Source organism: Chionomys nivalis, chromosome 22, assembly GCF_950005125.1.
Source record: "Chionomys nivalis chromosome 22, mChiNiv1.1, whole genome shotgun sequence".
Lineage (NCBI taxonomy): Eukaryota > Metazoa > Chordata > Mammalia > Rodentia > Cricetidae > Chionomys > Chionomys nivalis.
The window spans coordinates 50,810,116-50,833,851 of NC_080107.1; the positions used below are offsets into that span (position 1 = coordinate 50,810,116).

General features: G+C 49.0%; 1 protein-coding gene across 5 annotated transcripts in view; it reads right to left on the reverse strand.

Annotated features, from left to right (window-relative positions):
* Ggta1 (glycoprotein alpha-galactosyltransferase 1 (inactive)) overlaps positions 1-23,736 on the reverse strand; it is a 76,755-nt gene that overhangs the window by 14,621 nt on the left and 38,398 nt on the right. For 2 of the 5 annotated variants that reach the window (XM_057755113.1, XM_057755112.1), the window contains exon 2: positions 3,544-3,632. In XM_057755113.1, the coding sequence (XP_057611096.1) occupies positions 3,544-3,623 (80 nt within the window). In that variant the 5' untranslated portion in view covers positions 3,624-3,632. Of the gene's footprint in view, positions 1-180; positions 217-3,543; positions 3,633-15,437; positions 15,533-19,016; positions 19,036-23,736 lie in introns of those variants that run through there. The other 3 variants (XM_057755114.1, XM_057755110.1, XM_057755111.1) reach the window with 3 other exon arrangements.

A 23,736-nucleotide genomic window follows, 5' to 3' on the forward strand; every position in this document is an offset into this window, starting at 1 on the left:
CAGTCTGGGGACTGGCAGAGTACAACCCTGAGCCCAGGGTCCTAGGTAGCTGCTTCCTCCTTGCCTCTCTCCTCGCTGCCCCTGCACTGTGGCCTGAGCACCCCTGTGGCTGGCACGTAGAGAAAAACAGCACAGGTAGGAGACCAAGTGATGGAGGCGTCCGGAGTTCAGAGCACTTACTTTGTGTGGTATATCCATAAGAAGGAGCCTTCTGGGCTGAGGGCAAACAAGAAACAAAACACGTCACCTTACTTTTACTTCTCAGAGAGGCTACACTGCCTTCTCACTCCTCCCAGGCCTCTCCTTCCCTTGAGAGCAGCGGCAAATGCCTTGGGGATTCCCACAGCACCGCCAAGGATGGGAAGGGACTTCTGGCCATCTCAATTCCTGTTTTTTGCTTTGGGGATCTCCCCTCTAGCCCCCCTTCTTTCGTTTGAGGTTGGTCAGCTGTTACAGACAGGAAGGTCCTCTTCTACCGCATTCTCAGACGCTGGGCAATGAGGAAGCCCGGGTAGGTGGAAGCATCATTGCCAGCCACCCCACACTGAGTATTTATCCCCTTACCCCCACCCTCAGGAGGCAGAGACTGGGACATTTAGCTCAGATCCCTTCTGCAGAGCAGACCCAAGGGTGTTGCTTTAACCAGCCAAGGCATGAAGCTAACTTGATGCCTGGAAGGCAAGGCCGGGACTTTAGGGGATTACCTCCTTTCCCTCATTCTCTAAGTACTTGCCGGTTACATCCTCCAAGAGTGAAGGGACTCACTGCTGGCCAGGGCAGACCCATCCTTGCCCACGAGTGCTATACAATGTAACAGAAAAGGCAGGCCAATCTCGAGCCTACTTAAGTCACTAACCAAGAAGTGCGGGTGAGCATAAGCAGGAGCCCTTCTCAGGAGGACCCGGCAAACTTCCTGGAGAAGGCAGTACATTCTGAAGGATGAGGAGAAGTTCACCAAGGTGAAAGACATGAGATAAGAGTATTCCCAAAAGAGCAAACAGTATGCAGAGGCCCTGAGGAAGGATGCATCCGCAAGGAAACGGGGCCAGAGCTTGTGGAACCTTCTGGGGGGTTGCGCTCTTAACCCCTGAGCCCTCTCTCTAGCCATCTTCATTCTATGAGCCATTCATAACACAGAGGCACAGTTAAAGTAGACAACACCAAAGCCATCTAATCAAACTCAGTTTCAGAGCTTGCCGGCTATCCAAACAAGCATTTCAGCCCCAGGGGGGCACTCGTTCTCTTGGACAACTTCAGCGGCTGTAGTCACCACGTCTACCCGCCACAATCTTGATGCCATGTTTTGCCCATTGTTGCAAACACTGCTACTGTGTGGTGGATGCCTGTGGCCACCCTAACTGTGTCTGTTGAAGCCCTGTCCCCAGAATGATGACACTGGACCTCTGAGAAATAACTAGGTTTAGATAGGCATTTAAACAAAGGTGGGACCTCATGATGGATTTAGTGTTTTTATCAGAAAAAATAAATTAGAAATTGCTTGTTCTCCGTAAAGTATGGGCCAAGGGAGAAGGTCACTAGCTGTTTGCAAACCAAGAAAACTTCACTTGGGCACTGAGTCTCTGGCCTTGAGCACACTGAGAAGTAAGTTCCTGTTGTCGAAGTCGCCCAAGTGTGTGATAAGTGTTGTTAATGACAGAACAGGAATGTTTCTTGTTTGCTCATCTAAGGCGTAGGTACTAAAACCACTGCACAGTCCAGGCAAGTGCCCTACCACTGAGCTGTGGTTTTTGTTAATCAGTTTTTATTACTGTTTTTAACATAATGCCTTATTCTGTAGTGCAGGCGGACCTCAACCTTACTATGTAACCCAGGTTGGTTCCAACTCACAGTGATCTACCTGCCTCGGCCAGTCAGGTGTGAGGACTGCAAGCAAGACCCAACCCCCTGGGATGTTATCCCCATTTTTACAGGTCGGGTACTGAAGAACAGAATAGCTGTGTAGCTGTCCCAAGGTCACATACACAGGCAGTAGATGGAAGTCTGGGACACAACAGGCAGTCTGGTTTTATGATTTAGCCAGGATGCTCTTCAGCCCCCGAGAGCCTAAGGGTCACACCCAACAAGTGAATCATCTCTTTCTTAACTAACTTCCTCAATTCAAAGGACCCACTCTCCAGACCTTTTAAGTGGGTCACACGCTAGCTTGTCCCGCCTTTTCTCAAACTTACCTACTCAGAATGAAACAGCAGAACACCCTAGAAGTGGTTACAAACCTGTCACCCCTTTGAACCCGTGTCTTTTGCATTCTGACTGGAGGCTGCCCCTCCTAGGCCTGTACCTAAGGACACAGTTGATTTTTGTAGCCGGGGGAGGTCTGCTGGCTCATCCAACTTAGAAATCCAAAATTTTGAAAGAGGTAAATCAGATGTTAACCCAAAGCACCAGAACTCCGAGGCCACTAAAACATCCCCACTGTGAAGAAGGCCATCTCAAGACAGCTCCTACAGTTAGCTGTACAATTAATGCACTTGTTGAAGCTGAACAGAGCTCAGCTAGTGCCCTTCTTAGGCACCTGCTGGGGCTTTGCTATGAAGCTGGGTCTCCCTGAGGCCACTGACACGGGAGCTTCCAGAGGCAGAGGCGGCACAATAGATTCTAATTGACAGATGAGTTTGATGACTGAGAGACATTTGCTTCATCCTGCTTTCCAAAGCCAAGGGAAGGAAGGGAGGGAGAGAGTGCTTCACCCAGGCACAAATGAATCACTAGTAAAATGTAGTATGGGTTTTTGCACCAAAGCAAACCACTTGGACAGATCCTTTAAACTTCACAGATACTTTAGGACTGCAGAACTTAGAGCTAGTTTTTTGTGGAATTCCTATCTGAATTTTATCTATTTCTCTTTTTTCCTTTATTTTTAATTATTTTTAAATTTTATGTATGTGAGTGCTTTGCCTGTATGTATAGGCGTGCACCATTTGTGTGTCTGGCACCCATGGAGGCCAGAAAACAATTCAGGATGCCCTGGAACTAAAGTTACAGGTGTTTGTGAGCCACCATGTGGGTGCTGGAAATTAAACCCGGGTCCTCTGAAGGAGCAGCCAGTGCTCTCGACTGCTGAGCCACCTTTCCTGCCCCTTTATATTTTTGAGTCAGGGTCTCCCTGTAAAGCTATGGCTGACCTGGAAGTCACTATATAGACAATCTTGGCCTCAAACTCATACAATCCTCTTGTCTCTGCCTCCCAATTACAAGGATTCCATGCATACACCCCAGCCTGGCTTAAAATGCTTTATATAAGCTTATACAAATTACTCGAGGCTGTTTTGGGCTTAATGTGCCTTCTCTCTGGGTTTAGCCTACAGAAATGCACGGCAAGAACAGAGATGACGACTTTGGCAGAAGTTACCTGGATGGTCTGTGGTTTTAACGACCATGCAGGGCTGGGGAATACAGGAAGGGTGGAATCCTGTTTACAGCTCAGCTCCTCGAGTTCACCCTGCTTGGTCACTCTGCTGGCACCAGTCACACCGAATAAAACAGCCTTTCCATCCCTGTAGCTCTAGCCGGTTTCATAATTACCTGCTGACGTATTCCCAAAACACGACGAGCACAGTCGAGACAACCAGCATCAACAGGACCACTTTTCCCTTGATATTCATTATTTTCTCCTGTGGGGGAGGGGAAAGAAAGAGGGAAAACAGATTAAATAAATTAAATCTGGAGTGAGAGATGGCTTCTTGGGCTAGAGAAACAGCTCAGCGGTTAAGAACACTTGCTGGTTTCCATTCCCAGCATCCAAATGGCACTCCCAGCCATCGGTAACTCCAGTTCCAGAGAATCTGATGCCCTCCCTCTTCTGGCCTCCATGGGTACCAGATAAATGGGTGGTGTACACATATACACACAGGCAAAACACTCATACACATAAAATATTTTAAATAATAAAAATAACAAAAGGCCTCTGCCCACATCATTTTTAACAGGATACATTTGTGTGCAATGCACTAAAGATCAGAGGTGTGTCCCTGCTCAAGTGCACAAATAAAGTGGATGTAGTTAATGAGACTGCATGCTCTGGGAAGGATGCTGGAGGCGGAGCCAGAGCCGGGCGGAGCCACAGCCCTGGTGTCAGTAAGTGAGGAGGTAGCTGTTAGAGTTCCACAGACCTCCAGCTACCTCAGATTCGGAGCACCTCTGGTTCTGGGGCGGCGGGGGGGGTGGGGTGGGGGGGTGTTCCCATTCCCCAACTCTGTAGTTCCTGGAGTACTGAGGACACAGCTAATGCCTCTTTATAACCTAGGCTTTACCTACTTTCCACCCCTACCCAGTTCGCTCCACCACACACCCACAAGCAAGCAAACAACTGGAACTACAGGAGGAAAACTGTGGAAGGGTTGCTTGGCAGGAAGGCTGGGAAGTCCTTCAGTGTGGGGTGACCAGGAAAGGCAAGCAGAAGGGACATGAAAGGTGAATGCTGGATATGAAGATAAGGGTGCCCCTGTGGAACAACAGCCTAACGGGCTAGCCAGAGAGAGCTTTAGAACAGAGAGTGAGCAGGGGTGGACAGAGCTCTCAGAGGTCCACAGGGAGTTTGGGAGGAAGAACCGGATCTGTGTTCATGTGCTGAGGGGTGGGCAGAGGGTACCAGAACCCCAACATTAGTGGGGAGAGTCAGACGATTCTAATGGCCACGGAGAGTGGGCAACTGGATCATGATCTGCATGTTGCTGTTCCTATAGTGGGAAGTTTTGATAGAACATGTTGATACCTTACTACATTCTTCCGTGTAGGGAGAAATCATTCCTGGAGACTTGCCGGCTCTCTGAGATTCCAAGAGCTCAGACAGAATGAGCCTTTGACCCATAGTGAGCCAGCCATTCCGGAGCCAGGCCTCCTCCATCTGGTCCATGTACCCCACAAGGCAATAACACCTGACCTTATCACCCAGAGTACCATAAACATAGAGACCAGGCCTGACAAAATAACCGAGCAGATCTTAACCGCTCACTCTGCTCTCCTGGCTATTCCTGGGGATCCCACTTCCAGCTCTCAGTATCACTATGGTGGGTGGTGCTCCAGACATCCCAAGAAGAAAGGTTAGCTGAGAAACCTGTAAGAAGGAAGGCTGAGCAAGCCATGGAGACCAAGCCGGAGCAGCACTCCTCCATGGCCTTTGCATCAGCTCCTGCCTCCTGATTCCTGCCGTGAGCCCCTGCCCTGACTTCCCTCTGTGATGGAGTGTGGCCTGAGAGTTGTAGGGTAAAATAAACCCTTTCCTTCCTGTTGTTTTAGACCATGGTGCTTATCACAGCAATAGAAACCCTTACTAAGACAGAGTTCCAGGGACTGAACCCAGGTCCTCAGGTTTGGCAGCAAGCACCTTCACCTGCTGAGCCATCTCATTTTCCTCTTCCTTTTAGGTAGGTAGTTAGGAATAAGGCCTTTCGCAGAGCTGGTTTCTTAATGAGCTCAGCACAGACATAAACTGTGGGATCATCTCAGCAGAAACATCTGTAAACCAGCAGAAGGCTTCCAGATTAATTCCAGAAGAGAGTGCAAGAGACTAGATCCAAACGCTGTACGTTAGCCAAACTGAGCTCAGAAGCCCTCCTCCCGCGCATTGAGAGCACAGCTTCTGGGGGGACACAGTTAATTCACTATAAGTTTAGCCCAGAGGCCATGGAGCAACCAGGACACAGCTGGTCCCCAACCCTTACTGTGATGCTGGCTGATCCCCAGTCCTCACTCTCAGGTCCTAAGCCTACTTCCCCTACCTTATCTCCCACCCAACCAGAGAGCCCCACACCCATTCTAAACCAGTGAGAAGCCTGTCCACCTGTCCATGGACTCCCTAGTTTACTGCAGGCTAGAGCCTAGCAGACTGGGCATAAAAACATCAGGCAAGGGTCACTCATCTTCCGGTCTCCTCCCTTTCTTTTCAGAGGGCTGCCTTTCTACTCCCAGGAAGCTTTGCTTGTTTCTCACTAGCTCCTCATTCTGTGTGTGAGGTGATGACCGGGTGACTGCTGAGTTTCCCAAGCCTTAGTTCTCTGAGCCACGCCCACCTACACCAAGAAATAGACCTCATCACACTGCAGGACGCCCCACTAGACTGAGAGCCAGGGAAGTCCCAGGTTGAAGGTCACACAGGTCTGAGGCTGTGGCAGTAGAAGATTTGAGTCCTAACTTCGCACAAGAAATTAGTTTTTCAGCCTTCACCCACATCTCTATGAACACCTTGGAAAGCCAAACATCCTTTTGTAGCTCAAGGGGCGGCTCAGCCCTGATGTGGGATGCCCTTCTGTATGCTGTGAATATGTTTTATTATCATTGGTCACTAAAGAAGCTGATTTGCCCAATAGTGAGGCAGACTAGAACCAGTGGGAAATCCAAGCAAAGATAAAGGGAAAAGGAAGGCAGAGTCAGAGAGACACTAGCAGCCTCTGGAGAAGCAAGATGTGTGGTAATAACATGACCATGTGGCAATACAATGATTAATAAAACTGGGTTAATTTAAATTTTAAGAGCTAGGCAATAATAAGCCTGAGTTAATAGGCCAAAGAGTTTGTAATTAATATTAAACCTCAGAGTGTTTATCAAGGAAGTGGCGGGTGGGAGAGAAACCTCCAGTTACATAGCCCCAACTGACATTCTATTCTATAATCCCTATCCCATTTGAATATTTCTATGGATAAACATTAATGTGCCCCATTACTTGGTTCAGCTACATGGGAACTGCATGGGAACTGTATGGAGGCTAAGCAATCCATGTGCCTCAAAGTCTAAATTCAACCTATCTGGGCCCAGAGTTTTAGATTAGGGACTAAGGACCTTGACTAGATCAAATTAAGCTGGTTTCCTTGTTTTGACAATGGGGATAAGAATAGTGATGGGTCAGGTGGTGGTGGCGCACACCTTTAACCCCAGAACTCAGGAGGCAGAAGCAGGTAGATTCTGTGAGTTCGAGGCCAGCCTAGTCTACAGAGTGAGTTTCAGGGCAGGTTCTATAGCTTCTGAGAAACACTGTCTTGAAAAACAAAACAAACAAACAAAAAAAGATGACAGCTGTGTCTAAACCACCAGAGAAAGCATGTAACCTGAGTCTCATACCCAAAATGTACCATAGAAGGAGTGAAAGGCTCCTACATGGTTTCTTCTGACTACCATCTGTGCATTCTGACATATGATGCAACACACACACACACACACACACACACACACACACACACACACACCTTTAATCCCAGAACAACTAAGGAGGTGAAGCAGGTGAGTTTCAGGGCTACATAGTGAGACCCTGTCTCAGGAGAGGGGCGGGAGAAGGAGGGAGAGAAAAAGGGAGGAGAGGGGGAGGACTCATAAAATAGGGTACACGCTCTCGCTCTTTTAAAATGTTAGTCTTCATTACTGATGTTCATGAAAGAGGCTGCTGGGAGGGGGGTGAAAATGGGGCCTGATACTCAGAAAGTGCTCAAAATATTTGGAGGAAGGAGACCTCTGGGATAAAAACAGCTTATACAAATGGATGCAAATCAAAGTTTCACCATCTATATTGTAATGGTAAAAATAAAATGCAGCAGGATCCCCAAGGGGTGAGTCACAGCATCAACGTTATGGTGAAAACAAAATGCTGCAGGTTTCCCAAGGGGCACAGTGACAGAAACGCTGCAGGTCCCAGAGTGGCAGCAGTGGGGAGCAATCCCGAGTCCATGGCGGGCCATGTGTCAGGAGCCATGTTCCCCCAAATTATTATAAGAAGCACCGCTGTGAGGAGTTTTGCAGAGGGCTTAACTTCCCAATTTTATTGAGAATAGTTTTATTGACAAAGCCTATCCCACACCCAAATTAACTGTTAATAGAGAGCTATCTGTTAACGGAACCTGCCTCACATTCCAAACTATCCAGAGAACTAGGTGGGTCAACTTGTGACTTCCTGACTGAGGAATCGTGACCTGACCAATCATCGTAACCTCTTGGACTACGTGACCGGCATGGACCACGTGGCAAGACCCCGTGCCCCAGCCCCCCAAGCTCCTCATCCAGGGGCTATATAAGCTCTAACCATGACTCTAATAAAGGGAGCCTTCAACAAATATGCCTAGCCTTCTTCCTTTTATCAGCCTATGTCTTTCAGGTGGTGCCTCTCCGTGACCCTGAAATAACTGACCAGCCAGGTGGGTTACAAACCCTAGACAGAGTAACCCGCCGAGGTGGTCTACAGCCATGAAGGCAGGGAGTTGCATGGTGAGTGAGAGACCAAGACAGATAGACACGCCATGCAGAGAAAGTGGGTATTTATTTAGTGGGTTATGGAAGGGAAGGGAAAAAGAGGGGAAGGGAAGTAGAGAGAAGAGCAGAGAGGGGCAGAGAGGGGGTAAGGTGAGAAGTGGGGAGAAGAGCAGAGAGATAGAAGCTGCCTTGTTGGGAGAGAGACTGAAAGGGAGGGACTCGGGCTGCAGGCAGGAAAGAAGAGGCAGTGGATGGGGGAGGGAATGGGTGAGGCTTGTCTCTTAAAGGGACAAGACAGACCATTACATATACCAGCTCAGCCTGAGGAAGAGCTGCTCTAAAGGGAAACTAACTCCAATTTTCTCTAATCAAGTTCTAGGATACCCTGTGTTTGCTGAGAGACAAGGGTGAGCATTGGCTTCCAGGCTTGGCTGTGCCAACTTACCAAGGATCAAAGCAAAGCCTCTGCTACCTAGAAGAGGGATGACACAGAGAGACAGTATCGCCTATGCCATCAGAGGTGGTCCAGAGCAGCACATCTCCCAATCCCCACCACGAGCATCCCAGTAGGTGAGGGTGATTGCTGGAGCCCACAAGACCATACAGTAAATGTTCAGGTTACAGACCAATAGACTAATCCACAGGAAGTATATATGTCCACATGAAATAACCTGTTCTGCAGAGCTGCAGGAACACTTGTCTTTTGGAAAAGTCACTGTCACATCTGTAAAAACCTTGTGAAACCATGATTCTTCTCCTTGAATAGGATTCATTCTCAGAACACCTCAGCAGTGTGACTTCTGCACAGGCAGTGGAGTGACCTTTCCATTCCCCACATCATGAGGCCTTAGAGCGATAACATTCACTCTTTGTTCTAACAGTCAAATTTACATTGAGTCAATCCTGCAAAATTCCCTGCTAACAGACCACATAGAAATTTCTATAGAAGGCAGGCACTGAGCAGAAAGGCAGTGTGCGCCCCACCTGCTAGCAAACAAACATGGGCATCCCCAAAGCTGGTTATCACAAGAGATTAGATGAGGAGAATGGGTGAATCCAGGATTCAGGGATGTTTAGTAACTTTATCTAAATATTTGGAATGTCAGGTATTTCCCCTTGAATGCTGGCTCTTTCCCAGGTGGTGTCACCTGTTCCTGAGTGCTGCTTTGTCAGGTTCTACCTGCCCCTTTTTGTGATCCTAAAATGCATGTGATATTATTATCTTTGCCTATGGAAATTTCCAACTATGTCTGTAAAAACTAAAAAACTCAAGGAGATTGTCCTTCACATTTTTCACCTCGCTGGAAAAATAAAGAACATGCAGAGGCAAGGTGCTTGAGTTCATTTTTTTTTTTTTTTTTTTTTTTTTTTTTACCCTCAGATCTTTGCTAGTCACAGACGTCCTATTCTGAACCCTAGGGGAGTTGCTGAGGCTGGTGACCCAACTGGTGACCTTTTTAGATTTCAGGAATTTGCATCAGAGGTGACTCTCGGAGTACATTTCTTTTTAGGAGTACATTTCTTTTTAGGCGTCACTGATGGCTTGAAACCACCCACGGTGGCTAATCACCCTGCTGGTGAGAGCCTTGCCATCTGAAATGCTGTCAGAGTGAAGCACTAGAAATGGGCACAACATGCTTCCCAGAATCTTCCTAGAAACTCCAGTCTCCAGGGAAGGGAGGGTCGGCTAGATGGCCAATTAGTCTTTTAAAACCATTTTGCATTTCTCTCTGGACCAAAATGAGCCATTTGGCAGACAATGTGGCCTACAAGTTCTTCGACATCTGTTCCTCGGAACTTTGAAAACTACACTTTTGAAGAGGGGTGGATGGCTGTGCTCCCTGCCGTGCAAGAAATGAGTTGACTTCTTTTGGGTCTTGGCTGCAAGATAATAATAATGTAATACTAGTGTCATGATAATGATGATGATAATGATAAGAAGGTAGAGGAGGAGAAGGAGGGGGGAGGGAGAGAAGAAGGAAGGAAGATCGAACCAGAAAGAGCCTCAGGCATGTGCACTGTGCCTGGTGTATACCAAGGACAGACCATTCCTTGAATGTTCAACATTTGTAATACCATAGAAGCTGGGGCCATCGGGGATACTTCTTAAGCAAGAGTCTTTGATGTTTATGGGCTTCCCAAAGTCTAAGTAGAGCTGTATTACTGTGTGAGCTGTGCCACTCATAGCAAGGCGGTCAGGAATCGATCTCATAAGCTAGGCTGGAAGGACTAAACATTGCCACCATGATTTAGCCCTGCTGGTGCTACCCACAACAAAGCTTACTTAAAGAGGCAGATTCAAATAGGCAGAAGAAAAACCATCCGGAAAAATAAAAATGAAAGTTATACTTTAAAAAAAAAAAAAAGAAGAAAGAAATGAGTTTGGATCGTGCAGGATACCCCTGGGTGATCTGAACTGGCCCAGTGGTTCAGCCTGTGATGGTATGGGGCTCTGCTGCCAGCTCCGAGACCCTCTGACTCAGTGATCTAATTCCAACCTCTGACCACTCCCAGACTCACCCCTGCAGAACTTGGCTCCTGTGTGGGTTCTCATATGAGCACCTGTACCCCAACTTCTGGGACATGCACTGACGCTGGTGGCATTTCACAGGACAGAGCCATGCTGTGAAGCCTCCACCTTCCTGGCTCCACCTCATGGTCCAATGACCACCCCTCAGAAAACCTCATAGAGTCACACCAACCAAGTGACAACATTTCTTCCAAACAGTTCCTCTCTGGAGGGGACGCTGGGCAAGCCTGTTTTCTCCATCTCATATCAGGGTGAAAGGTGACCCTCAGCTGGAAGCTGGATGCCAAAGGGCCCTGGAAAAGCCATTATCACCATTGTGGAGAGCAGGGGAGAAAGCACTTGCCAAAGAAACCAAACCTCCTGGGAAGCATTTGCCTTCCTGCCTACAAGCCTACCACCACGGCCTGGAATCCACCCTTCTTCCCCAAAGAAGGGCCAGGCATGATGCGTCCAGGGCGGCACAGGCCCTGCAAGGTACTCGGTAGGCACACCAATATGTTTGTGAGGTGAGCAAATCAGTGAGAGCCACCCAGACCCATCAACCACCACGGACTAGGCTAGTGGGTCCTAGTGGGTTAGCAACCAGAGACACATCAATAAACAAGACCCAGAGGAGGAGGCAAAGGCTAAAGGGGCTACAGAGTGTCTGGTAGTGACCAATGTTACAAAGGCAAACAAAATAATATAATAACAAATAGGATATTATTGCCTATTGATTGCACACGCGCACACACACACACACACACACAATATTATTGCCTATTGACTGCACGTACGCACACGTGCGCGCGCATACACACTCACATAATGGAGCTCCACACTTCACTAATGTATAATCCTCGGCCTAAGATAGCATCCTCTGGTTCTCCCAAGCCCTCAGTTAACCAAGAGTGTTAATTCAGCACAACAGGTAAAAAGTAGATTAAGTGGAGTAGATTAGGTGGAGACTCTGAGCCCAGCAAGGTCCCAGATGGATCCCCTGGGGAAGCTGCTTAACCTGAGGCTCTGTCTCATGTATAATATGGAGACACAAACATCCTCCTTGGGGCTTTGCAAAGGACAGAGGTGAGACCAAGCCTCATTGGCAGGCAATCAGCCTGTATGGCAGCCATAACCGTAACAATGTTCTTGAGGGAGAGAGGTTCCAGTCATGGATGCAGAGACAAGAATCTCGGGCCCCTTTAACAAGCCCTCACAGAACAGCTGGAATGAGCCCAAGACCCCATTGCAAGCTGAGGGAAACCCTGCTTTGCCCAGTCTGGGACAGGTCGCAGTCAGACATCCCCACTGCTTCTCATGGGTGCCTCCATTAGGGCACCAAGATCAGGCAGGAGAAGTGGCCAAGGCCCATCTTGTGCAAAGACCAAGGGAGGCAGGGTTTCACAATTGATAAAGAAGTCTTTGGACTCATCTTCTCCAGGCCTGGACAAGAAGCCAGGCCCAGGGCATATCCCTTAGGCATAAGAGCTCACCCTGCTGCCGTGGTCCATTTGCTCTTCCGAGACTGACTGGATGACTGGATGACAGATTCCTTGGTCAACCAATGTATCTCAAGTCCAGAGGCTGACTTACCAGGCCTCAGGAAGCTTGGCCTCCGGGTCCCCTCACACGATGGAACTACTCATATTGGAGGACAGATAGGAACAAAACTCAAGAAGATTCTAGAGTAGAAACAATCCCCTAGAGTCTGGAGGAATCTGTGGCTAGCTCTGGCAGCTGTCAGGAGCTGCCCCAGAACCTTGTACAGCATCCAGGACCCACCTTCTCCCTCCCTGCCCAGGGGTCACGATGGGCCAGGCCTCTAGTGCCTTCCCAAGCGGCACCCAAACCTAGCTGCCCAACCGCCCTACGTACCAAGGATAAAGGGGAACACGCTCAGATCTGCCTGAAGCCACCTGAACAGGGCGCCGTCCAGACCATCCCAGATGTGGCACCGCTATCAACAAACTAAGCAGCCCAAAGCAATTCTGCCCTGTGCTAAGCAGTGGACAACAACCACTATGATGGAGACCAAATGAACTAATTTGTCTTTTGGTTTTATTGCTCCTTTTCTTTTTTGCTTCTCTGAGTTCCACCCCCAGGTCCCAGGATCTCATATGGTAAAGAGAAATGACACCTGAAAGTTGTCCTCTGACCTCCAAATGCATGGCACAAGTACCTTCCCAACCCCCAACATGCTAAATAAATGTAATTTAAAAGAGAAAGAAAAAGATAGTAGAACAGCAGTTCTCAACCTGTGGGTCACGGCCCTTTTAGGGGTCAAATGACCCTTTCCCAGGGGTCGCCTAAGACCATCAGAAAACAGATAATTATGTTACAATTCATAACAGTAGCAAAATTAGTTATAAAGTAGCAGTGAAATAATTTTATTTTATGGCTGGGGTCACCACAGCATGAGCAACTGGATTAAAGGGTCACAGCGTGAGGACGGTTGAGAACCACTGGCCTAGAGTATCTGTGTCAGGACACTGATAAGATCGAGGAGTCTGCAGTGGGGTGGAAAGAGGTTCAGCAGTAAAGAGTTTGGTTCCCAGCATCCATCAGGTCAGCCACAATCACTGCAACTCCAGAGATTCGACACCTCTGGCTCTGAGGGCACCTGGACTCGTGTGCACACAGACACACATGTATGGACATAAGTTAAAAGTAATAAAAATATTTTTTAATTTGCAGTCAAATACAGCAAGTGTATCAGGCCGTTCCACACAGCTCATCCCTTTTCCAATTTTTCTACCATTTTATTATTGTTTACTGAATGTTGTGTCTGAGGTCTTGGCCTTTTTTCCTACTATGTCATCCCTTCTCATAGTCTACACACTTACTTCTCGACCTGATAGTGATCTACAACTTTAAATTCTTTTCTTAAAGCGCCCTGCCCCACATCGAGTGAGCTTCCAGACTACAAATACCTGCATTCTTCCTGAGCCGGGCCAGGCCAAGCTGGGCTAAACCTTTCTCCAGCTGTCTTTCAATTCTGCCTCAACAACCCTGTGATGTAACTCTACAATTCAGCCCATTCTGCAGACAAGAAAACAGCTCGGAAAGGTTAAGCAACTGCCCGTACACTCAGCACACAGTGCCGCGGCTGGGTCCCACCCAGGGAATGTGCCTCCAAGGCCCTGTCAACCATCACAGACAGGCTCAAGTCTCTTTATGCCGCTCAGGGCTACCATGGAGTGACTAACTCAAACACCACCTAGGGTCAGCTTTTCCTCAGATCAGCTGGGGAGCCTGACTGGATCAGTCTTCTGCCACTAGCGAGGTCTCTCCTTGTGTGCCTGGTGTGGGGACTCCTCACTTGTGGCACCTTTACACTTAACAATGGCCAGTGGTCACGGCTGGGCTTTCTGGCTAAAACCAAGCTAGACTGAAGGGGCAGCTGGCATGACGTCACTGAACACACTCAGAAGCAATGGATTTAAGGGCAGAGTATCTGCCTCTAGGTCTTGTTCTTGGCAGGGGGACGTGTCAGGGTAAGGGGGAACCATTTTATTATAAAATTCCCTGTGGGGAGAAACATGATACAATTGATGGAGAAAAAAATAGAAAGCCAGTTTCCAGTTATGCTTTTCATTAAGAAGATTGGAATCAGGCTGGAGATCCGGTTCCGTGGGTAAGAGGCTTCCTGCTCTTACAGAGGGCCTGCAGCTTGGTTCCCAGCACCCACGTCAACAGCTTACAACTGCCTGTAACTCCAGGGTGTCCAATGCCTTCTTCTGGCTTCTGTACCCACACATCTGAGTGCACATGCATGCACACATGTTGAGTGTGCGCACACACACAAACACAGAATATTAATGACAATAGGGTCAGAATAAAAACAGATTCAGGAAAATGAGGGTTAGGTGCATGGTTAACTGTCACCCCAGCCACCACACACAAAACAGGCAGTACAGACCACAGGCCGCATACACCACAGGCAGTGCACACTGCAGACCGCACACACCACAGGCAGCGCACACCGCAGGCCATGCACACCACAGGCAGCGCACACCATAGACCGTACACACCACAGGCAGCGCACACCATAGGCCGTACACACCACAGGCAACGCACACCATAGGCAGTGCACACCACAGGCAGCACACACCACAGGCCGTACACACCACAGGCAGCATACACCACAGGCAGCGCACACCACAGGCCGTGCACACCACAGACCGTACACACGATAGGCAGTGCACACCACAGGCAGCACACACCACAGGCCGTACACCCTTACTAAGAGGTATCTCACTGCTTTCACTTCAGTCTCCTTCAGGAAATCCAAATGCAGGATCCAGCTACCATTTTTCCTGGCTGCCCCAGGAATCATTCATCAAAACATTCTCTACATCAAGAGACATGCTGGGGTGTTCTGTGCAGTCTCGAGAAGACTCGGCGCTCTCCCAGTGTCCTGCCCAGGCAAAATTCAGTCCCTGCCCCTGCACTGTCAACTGGAACCCTACACAGAGAGCTCCAGCCGTGACAGCACTGAACCCTGCCAAAAGAAGCGGAATCAAGTGGAACTTACAGCCAAAATCCCTGAGCCAGCATTCTGCCAGCCCCTACTTCCAGAGGCACCGAGGAAAGGAGAACAAAGCTTCGAAAGAGACCACGGAAAGGTTAGGGAGAGAGCAAGGATCTTCCCTCAGGTGGGACCACTTTGCAGCCTAACAGTAGTTCCCAGTAACCCATGACTGGCAGACACAAATCCTTTTAATCAAGCGCGTACCTCATCGTCCGCTGTGTTCCCTCCAGAGCTAACGGCAAAGTTCTACTGAGCAGGAGGCAGGGCTCAGAGGAGGGGAAGGTACAGTGTTCCTGCTCCTGTCAAAACAATAAACAGCTGTTTCAGGAAGAGGGGGCAGACAGAGCCCTCGGCGGCAGCCACAGGCTTTGTTTCCTCGGCCCAGGAAACGGGCTGTTGACCGGATCTGCATGCCCAGGCAGAACCGGTGCTCTGGGCCATCCTCGGACTCACTCATCAAGGGGAAAACCAGAAGACGAAAGCAGGTCAGGAGTCACAGGAGACAAGGTCGCCACCCCTCCACATCACCCACTCCTGGGGAAAACTGGTAGCCATGCGGGATGCAAACAACCTCACGGTACACCTCCCAGGGACAGCCAGTGGAGTCGCGTGCAGAAGCAGGTGAGCAGACAATGACTTTGATGAGATTGCCTACGTGTGGTGCTGAGAAAGCTTTGTCTCCACAGCCTGGCTCTGGAAGTCACACTGTTTTGTGGAACACTGTGCTTTAAAAAAACAACGTGAACCGGGTGTGGTGGCACACGCCTTTAATCCCAGCATCCAGGAGGAAGAGGCAGGTGGATCTCTGTGAGTCTGAGCCAACCCGATCTACAGAGTGAGTTCTAGGTCACGGGACAACAAAGATACACAGAGAAACCCTGTAAAAATTAAATAAATAAGTAAAAAAGAAAAAGAAAAAAAGGAAGGAGGGAAGAAAGATGATGTGAATCTCCATACAAAAGCCTTTACTATATGAACTTGGAAAGGCCAGAGGCCACACCTGCTCCTGAAGGGATAAGACTTTTCCCTCCCCACCCTGCTGGAGGCAATTTAAGAAGGGGGGTTTCTGTCTAGTGCTTTTTTCTTTTTCTTTTCCCCTTCTTTTCAAGTAGCCCATGAATTCACTGTGTACCAAGGATGGAACTTCTGACCTCTTGTCTGCCTGTCAATAGTACTGGGGTGCAGCACCCCCACATCCAGCTAAGTGATGCAAGGGATGGGGCCCAGGGCTGTGTGCATGCTGGGTAAGCCCCATCATCAGCTGAGCTTTTCCAAAAGCCCACTGTTCCTAGCAGCACTGCAAAGGGTACACATTGGCTCAGGCAGGGTCCCTGCCTCCTTCCCTCCCCAAGTGGCTGGGACACTGCCGGGAAGTCTGGGAACCCTAGACGATGGGAAGGGACCAATGCCAGACAGGAAGGAGTCAAGGCCTGGCCTCCTCCTCCTCCTGTTCACAAAAGGAAGTGTCACGGCTTCCTCCTCTGAGGGCAGGAGCCAGCTGACCACCACCTTCAGGAACCGGAAGTTCTTCCTAACAGCTGACTTAAATGCTTCTAATGACATCCATTCAACCCACAGGAACACAGGCCTGTGACAGCCATTCTGCTCTCAAACCTACTCCCAAGAGATGAGCATCGGAACACTAAACAGCCCGCGCTGGACCCCAAGGCCCGTCAGAAATGGCAAGTTGCCACCAAGTGCCACAATGACATCCTATCTGTAACAATGAGAACAAGCAAGCTGCAGTCACGTCACATCAACAGAAAAACTTCAACACTCAGTACACGGCAAAAAGAACTGACCCAAAAGGATATATCGGGTCAGGCATGGTGGTGCACGCCTACCCATGATCCCAGTCCTTGGATCAGGCATGGTGGTGCATGCCTACCCATGTCCCAGCATTTGAGTCAGGCATGGTGGTGCACGCCTACCCATGATCCCAGTCCTTGGATCAGGCATGGTGGTGCATGCCTACCCATGATCCCAGCATTTGAGTCAGGCATGGTGGTGCACGCCTACCCATGATCCCAGCATTTGAGTCAGGCATGGTGGTGCATGCCCACTTATGATCCCAGCACTCAGGAGGGTAGAGCAGGAGGGGCAGGGTTCCAAGGCCAGTTTTGGCTACATAATAAGTTTGTGGCCTGTAAGCAGTACAGCTCAAATGGGAAGGTATCCTGGCAGCCAGGAGCCAAGGAATACCACAAAGTCACACCAGACAACAAACCTCACACAAGAGATTTATTGGAAAGGAAAACACCAGGAGGGTGACTGCCTCTGCTTGGGTGAAAAGCAGCAGCGAACTGAACAGGATACAGGGCTTTTAGGTCTTATAAACAGGGAGATGATATGGGGGCCTTCTGTATGCTATGAATGTTTTATTACCATTGGTTAATAAAGAAACTGTTTTGGCCAATGACATAGCAGAGTAAAGCCAGAGCAGAGAGAGAGAAAGAGAGAGAGAGAGAGAGAGAGAGAGAGAGAGAAAGAGAGAGAGAGAGAGAGAGAGAGAGAGAGAGAGAGGGCAGAGTCAAAGAAATGCCATGTAGCTGCCAAAGGAGACAGATGCCAAAACCTTAACAGTAGGCCACAGCCTCGTGAAGATCCACATATTAATAGAAATGGCTTAATTTAAGATGTAAGAGTTCCTTCATAAGAAGCCTGAGCTAATAGGCCAAACAGTGTTGTAATTAATTTAGTTTTTGTGTGACTATTAGGGTCTGGGCGGCTGGGAAATGAATGAGCAGTCTCCAGCTATACAGGGCTTAGAGTTTCTTGGCACGGGAGTGGAACTTTCCAGGGTGGAGATTGGTGAGATTTCACATCCACAGAATGAGCTTTTTTTTTTTTTTTCTCTGTAGGATGGGGGCAGGAATAGCAGTTAGAGCATTCTGTGGGTGAAACCTAGTAGTTAGAGGATCTGGGGGAGGCTGGCTGCTCGTGTAGCTAGAAGGACATACATTCCCCTCTCTTAGTTTATTATTGATAAACAATTAGGTCATCGGAAAGAAGGCAATGTTATCATTATGTATTTCTGGTTGAATCAGGGTGTTGGAGTCCTTTGGGTGAACTTGATCTTCACCATCAGGGTATAATCATGAGTGGTTGGCCCCTGGCTCTGTAGATAGGGACTGGTAATCCCATAATAGCAACTGGTTAAAAGTCTGGTTGTAGATCTTTGGAATCTGTTGTTGAAGAAATCTAGACAGGAAGTTTATAAGGCAGGGTGTAACTATCAGGATTAAGAAAAGCAGGAGAAAGGAGATTAAGAAGAAAGTGAGTCACTAGCCAGAGGTATCAAGCTGTTTCTTACATTTCTGGAGGTTCATCTGTATTTGCCAGATCTTGTCCTTTACCATACCTGACTGGCTGGCACAGAAGCAACATTCTGCCCTGAGGAAGACCCAAAGGCCACCTCTTTCTGCTCTTAGTTAATTCTCGATAATTTTGTAGCAGTTATGGTGGCCCAGTGAGTTTATCTGGTCCTGTAGGGTGAGGATGGTCTGAGCCACCCATTGGAGATCCTTGAGGAACTGAGAGGAAAACCAATGGTAAACAGCTAGGCAAGTAAACATTTGGGCACCAAATGTAAGTGTCAGAGCTCTGACAGAAAGGAATCCTGGCATTCAGAAGCCAAGGGACACCCATTGCTCAGGAGGGAAAGGCGTCCTGGCTGTTGAACGCCGGGCTACACTTCAGCTGTGAAGGGAAAGGTATCCTGGCACACTTGTGCGGCTTTCATAGTAAAAGAAACAAAGCAGGGAGCTCCATAGACACACTTACCCAGTAGAGGGGAGAGACAGGTGGTTAGAGCAGGTGGAGGAGGAAAAAGCTGGAGAAGTGCCAACGTCTCAGTAAGGAGAACCGCACAGCTGGTGGGCAGCCCAACTGTGGAAGACTTTCCTACAAGATCAGAGATAGAAGCTTAAGTCCCCTGAGGCTATGGAGAGAGTAGTTATTGAGCCTGAGTGATATATTTGGTGGGATTTGATACAGCTGATAAAACTGTGACCCTACCCTGACAGCAGCAGAATAAGATGTGGGTCCCTAAAACTCCATCAGGACTAAATGGGTGACCCGAGTGCCCAGAGGGAGACAGCTCACCCTGATACTGTGATGTCTATCTGAGGCTCCCAGTGAGAGACGGCAGCGGTTAAGTCAATGGACAGATCTAGGAGGTCAGCTTAAGGGTCACCTGGGCTTTATATGGCCACGCTGCAAGGAACATGGGCACAGTCAACACCTGATGCCCCTCTTGATGGCACCTTGTACATACATGGTCTGGGTGGTTTTTGAAGGATCAGACAGGCCTGGGTTCAGTGACCCTTCTGACTTCATTTGAAACAGGAACTCGGAGGTTCTCTGGCATTGGGGGGTTAGGGAGCCTGGGCAGTTGCTATGGGCAGTCAAAAGGCCTTGGCTAGCACCAGGTACTTTTTAGGCTTTTTCAGCTCTCCCATGGTACACCTTAAAGGCCTGTACAGTCAGGGGTCCCTTCTCTAAGTTTGTCCCTACTATCAAGGGAAACTCTAGGATAAGAAGGTCCTAAAGAGTTGTTTTCCATGTGGGGGTCTTGGGACCCAGACTGGCATGCTGTAAGAGGGCCTTTGTGAAGTGGTCCAGGAACTGAGGTGGTTATCATGCTTGTCCTGGATAACCTCTTGGGTTTTTTTCATAATTTACTTCTTTAAGGGTGGCCAGCCAGGATGCAAGTTACAAACCGATCCCTAGCATGGATGCCCCCTGGGGTATAGTAATTTCATTCAGGGTCCTGGTCAGGGACTACCTCAGCCTTAACTGGGTGGGCAGCCTGTGACTGAGAAGGAAGAAAGGGAACCAGAAATGCTGGAGAGTTAAGAGAAGGGACTGTGGGTTGAGGCTTGCTAGTACAATCAAAAATAGTGGAAGAAGCCGGGTGATGGTGGCGCATGCCTTTAATCCCAGCACTCGGGAGGCAGAGGCAGGCGGATCTCTGGGAGTTTGAGGCCAGCCTGGTCTACAGAGCTAGTTCCAGGACAGGCTCCAAAGCCACAGAGAAACCCTGTCTCGAGAAACCAAAAAATAGTGGAAGAATCATCTACTTGGGGACCTCACAGTTAGGAGTTGTTTTTCCTTAGATGGTTTCTGTCATACGGTCACATTCCAAGATGGCAGTGAGGTCATCCTTTCCAACCCTAGCAAAGGTAACTGTCAGTCACATGGCTACCTCCATCCCAGGGTAGGGAAAGCAGCTAGGGTAGCAGTGAGCCACATGTTTCGCTTGAGATTACCTATATAGAGATCTTTAACTATCAACCCTGGTGTTAGGAGCTTTAAATTAACTCTTTAGTTACAGATTTTACAGGGTTTTAATCATATCCAATATGCTTACAATTCTTGAGGTAGAAGAAGTTTACACTGTAGTTTTACAAATCCTGAGATAAGATTTATACCTTAGCAAAAATTTTAGAGCGTTCAACCGAAACCAAAAGAGTGAGGGTGAGTAGCACTAGTTCCCATTGGGAAGAGTCTGCTCCTTTATTTTGCTTTGCTCCCCTTTCTCTGTCACACAGCAGATGGCTCACCTGATACCGGGCAGAGATTCTAGAAGAAACTGAAATAAGCATGCTTGGGTCTAGAGAAGGGGGCGCCATACTCTAACTCTGGAGCCAGATTTTAATTCAAGAGGGACAGCATAAAACAGTCTAATGCCACTCATACCTAAAAGACACCCGAATCCTTGTAAAACTGAATCGAGTAAGCTGAGGACAGAGGCTTGGAGTCCTGGCTGAAGACAGTGGACACTCAATGGCCACTTCCTCAGACTCAGAGAACTGTTTACACTGACCAAAGGGGAAACTTACCTAATTGTTGCTGGCGGATGGGCTGCTGAGTGATTGGTAAGCCAGAAGGTGAGTCTCTGTTGCGGGTGGACCAGAGATGAGGGATGGGGTTGCAGTGAGTTTTTAGACCATGAGGGGAAAGGCACTAGGAGAGCCATTCTGAGTCACAGCACCAAATTTTAGCATTGCAGCTTGGATGGAACAGAATCCTGGCAGTTGGGAGCCAAGAAACACCACAAAGTCAGACCACACAACAAACCTCACACGAGATTTATTGGGAGAGAAAATCCAGGAGGGTGGCTGCCTCTGCTTGGGCAAAATCACAGCAGCAAACTAAACAGAATACAGGGCTTATATAGAGTTTCTTTGGAAGGGGGTAGGACTTTTCAGGATAGAGACTGGTAGGATTTCGACCAGAGATTGGGCTTTTTACTCTGTAGGGTGGGGGGCAGGGCCCAGCAGTTAGAATAGCTAGAGTATTCTAAGGGTGGAATCTGGCAGTTGGAGGTCCTCAGGGAGGGGGCTCAGTCACTCACGTGGCTCAAGGAGCTTACAAGGCCAGCCTGAGCTACATGAACCTTGTCTCAAAAGAGGGAGCCAGGGCATGAGCCAGGGTGTGAGCTGTATGCTTCCACTTAAAAGTCTATGCAAGTAAATTAACCAGTTTTTGAAGTGGGGGTGGGACTCCCTAGGGGTGGCAAGTTCTGGTCTGGGTAGTGGTTACACAGACCTGTCCACTTGAGGCGGACACACAAATGGGCCTCCTTAACAGACTTTTTCCATGTGTATGTTCAAGATGGAAAATTCCAGAAAGCTCCCTAGTGGAAGCAGTGTGCATTTTTTGGGCACTCCCCCTCCTCGTCCCTGAGGGGCCCTAGATCATGGGTAGGCCCTGCCACTTCCTTCTCCTAGATTCCTCATGCTGACTGAACCCCTTAAGAGGATGCAGCTACGGTCTGCTATGGGACCAAGGCCATGGAGGGAGGGACAGGCAGCAGAGTAGACACAAAGGGCTGTGCTGAAATAAGCGGGTCTCCTTCAAATGTTTGCAGCCCTGGGGATGGAATCAGGGCTTCGTGCGTGCTGGGCATGCCCCTCACCTACTGAGTCACACTCCAGCTCCTCATGGAGCTCCCTGAGGATCCCAACGCCCCACACTCCACAGTGTGGTAAGCAGCCCCCTCCTTTACCTTGGTGAACCCTCACTACCACCCTCCACATGGGCTGTAGGATGTTCTCCATCGTTTTCACAGATTAAGGGAGAAGTTCTGAGGGTCAGGGTACCCAGCTGGGATACTTCCTCCCTGGGGCCTCCAGGGATGCTCTCCAGGTCAGCTGGTGTGCTGAGTGAGGCAGGCAGGTGCTCCTCAGAGGGACGGGGTAAGGACTCTTGTCATGCCAAGATAGTCTTTGGGTCTGTCTACACTGTCCATCCCGAGAGGCCAGCAGCTGCTACCCCAGAGCGGGGAGCCCTGGCTTTGTTCCAATTCACTTCTGGGCAGGAAACATGAAGATTAATTCCCACCCCACTTACCTCTGTGGGAATGTGGGGATTAAGTGTTCTTGGCAGAAGCACAATTAACACAAGGCTGGCTAGCTATCATTTGCAGAATCCCAAATCTGCTTAGGATGGTCACAAAAGACAAGCTCGTAGAGCAAGGGGATAAAGTGATTTGGTGGGTTTCTTGCCTTGTGTGACAGGGATGGTCATGTCTCAGGGTGACTGAGGGCCTGTACCATGTTAGTCATGGCTCTGCCCCACGGTCCATGCTATCCTCGAGAGTTTACACCTCTGTGCTTGCATCGCTATGTCTGTGAAAGGACACAGCTTTGTCTCAGCGCCATCGTGATGACCTGCAGCATGCAGTCAGCCATTCCGTTTTACACTGTGCAGGAGTGTGCGAGCTGACCGTCTGTCTTGGGAAGAGATTCCTAGAATGCCCCCCCCATGAATGTTAGAACTGTTGCCGACACAAACTGAAGTCACCCCAGAAGAAGAGACCTCCATTAAGAAATTACCTCCACCCATTATGAGCGGCACCATCCCTGGAAGTGGGCCTGAGTGGTTAAGACAGGTAGCTGAGCAAGCCAGGGACAGGAAGCCAGGAGGCAGCACTCCCCCAGGGTGTCTACTTCAGGTCCTCCCTCCAGGTTCCTGGCCTGGTCATGGCTGTTGTCACAGCGACATCTCTGAAATGATGGCGGTGGCAGCCTCAGAAAGAGCATTTGCTTTGTGGTCAAGAGCATTTGCTCCCAGAAGTCTCTCTCCTAGAGAGGACACTAAGCCCTCTCTAGGAAAGTGAAATTAGTGTCTTTTGTTCTGTTTTTGAAAATTACATTTATCTGTTAATTTGGGAGTGTACATTTGAGGGGGGCACATGCCATAGCACGTGTGATTAAAGGACAACTTTTGAGACTCCTTCTATCTATCTACTGTGTGCGAGCCAGGGACCTAACTGGTCATTGGGCTTGGCACCCACTGAGACATTTCACTGGCCCCCACTGCTGAGTCTTTCCAAGCAATATCACACATCTTGTGCTGCCTGTCCTGTCTAGCTTCAAGACAGATCTCCCGCTGTGACCTAGGGTGAATCTAATCCTTTGCTGTAAATGAGGAAGAGGCCAGTCCTGCAGACACCATAGAGGCTGTGAATGCTGAGCTCCACAGGGAAGGGCCAGCA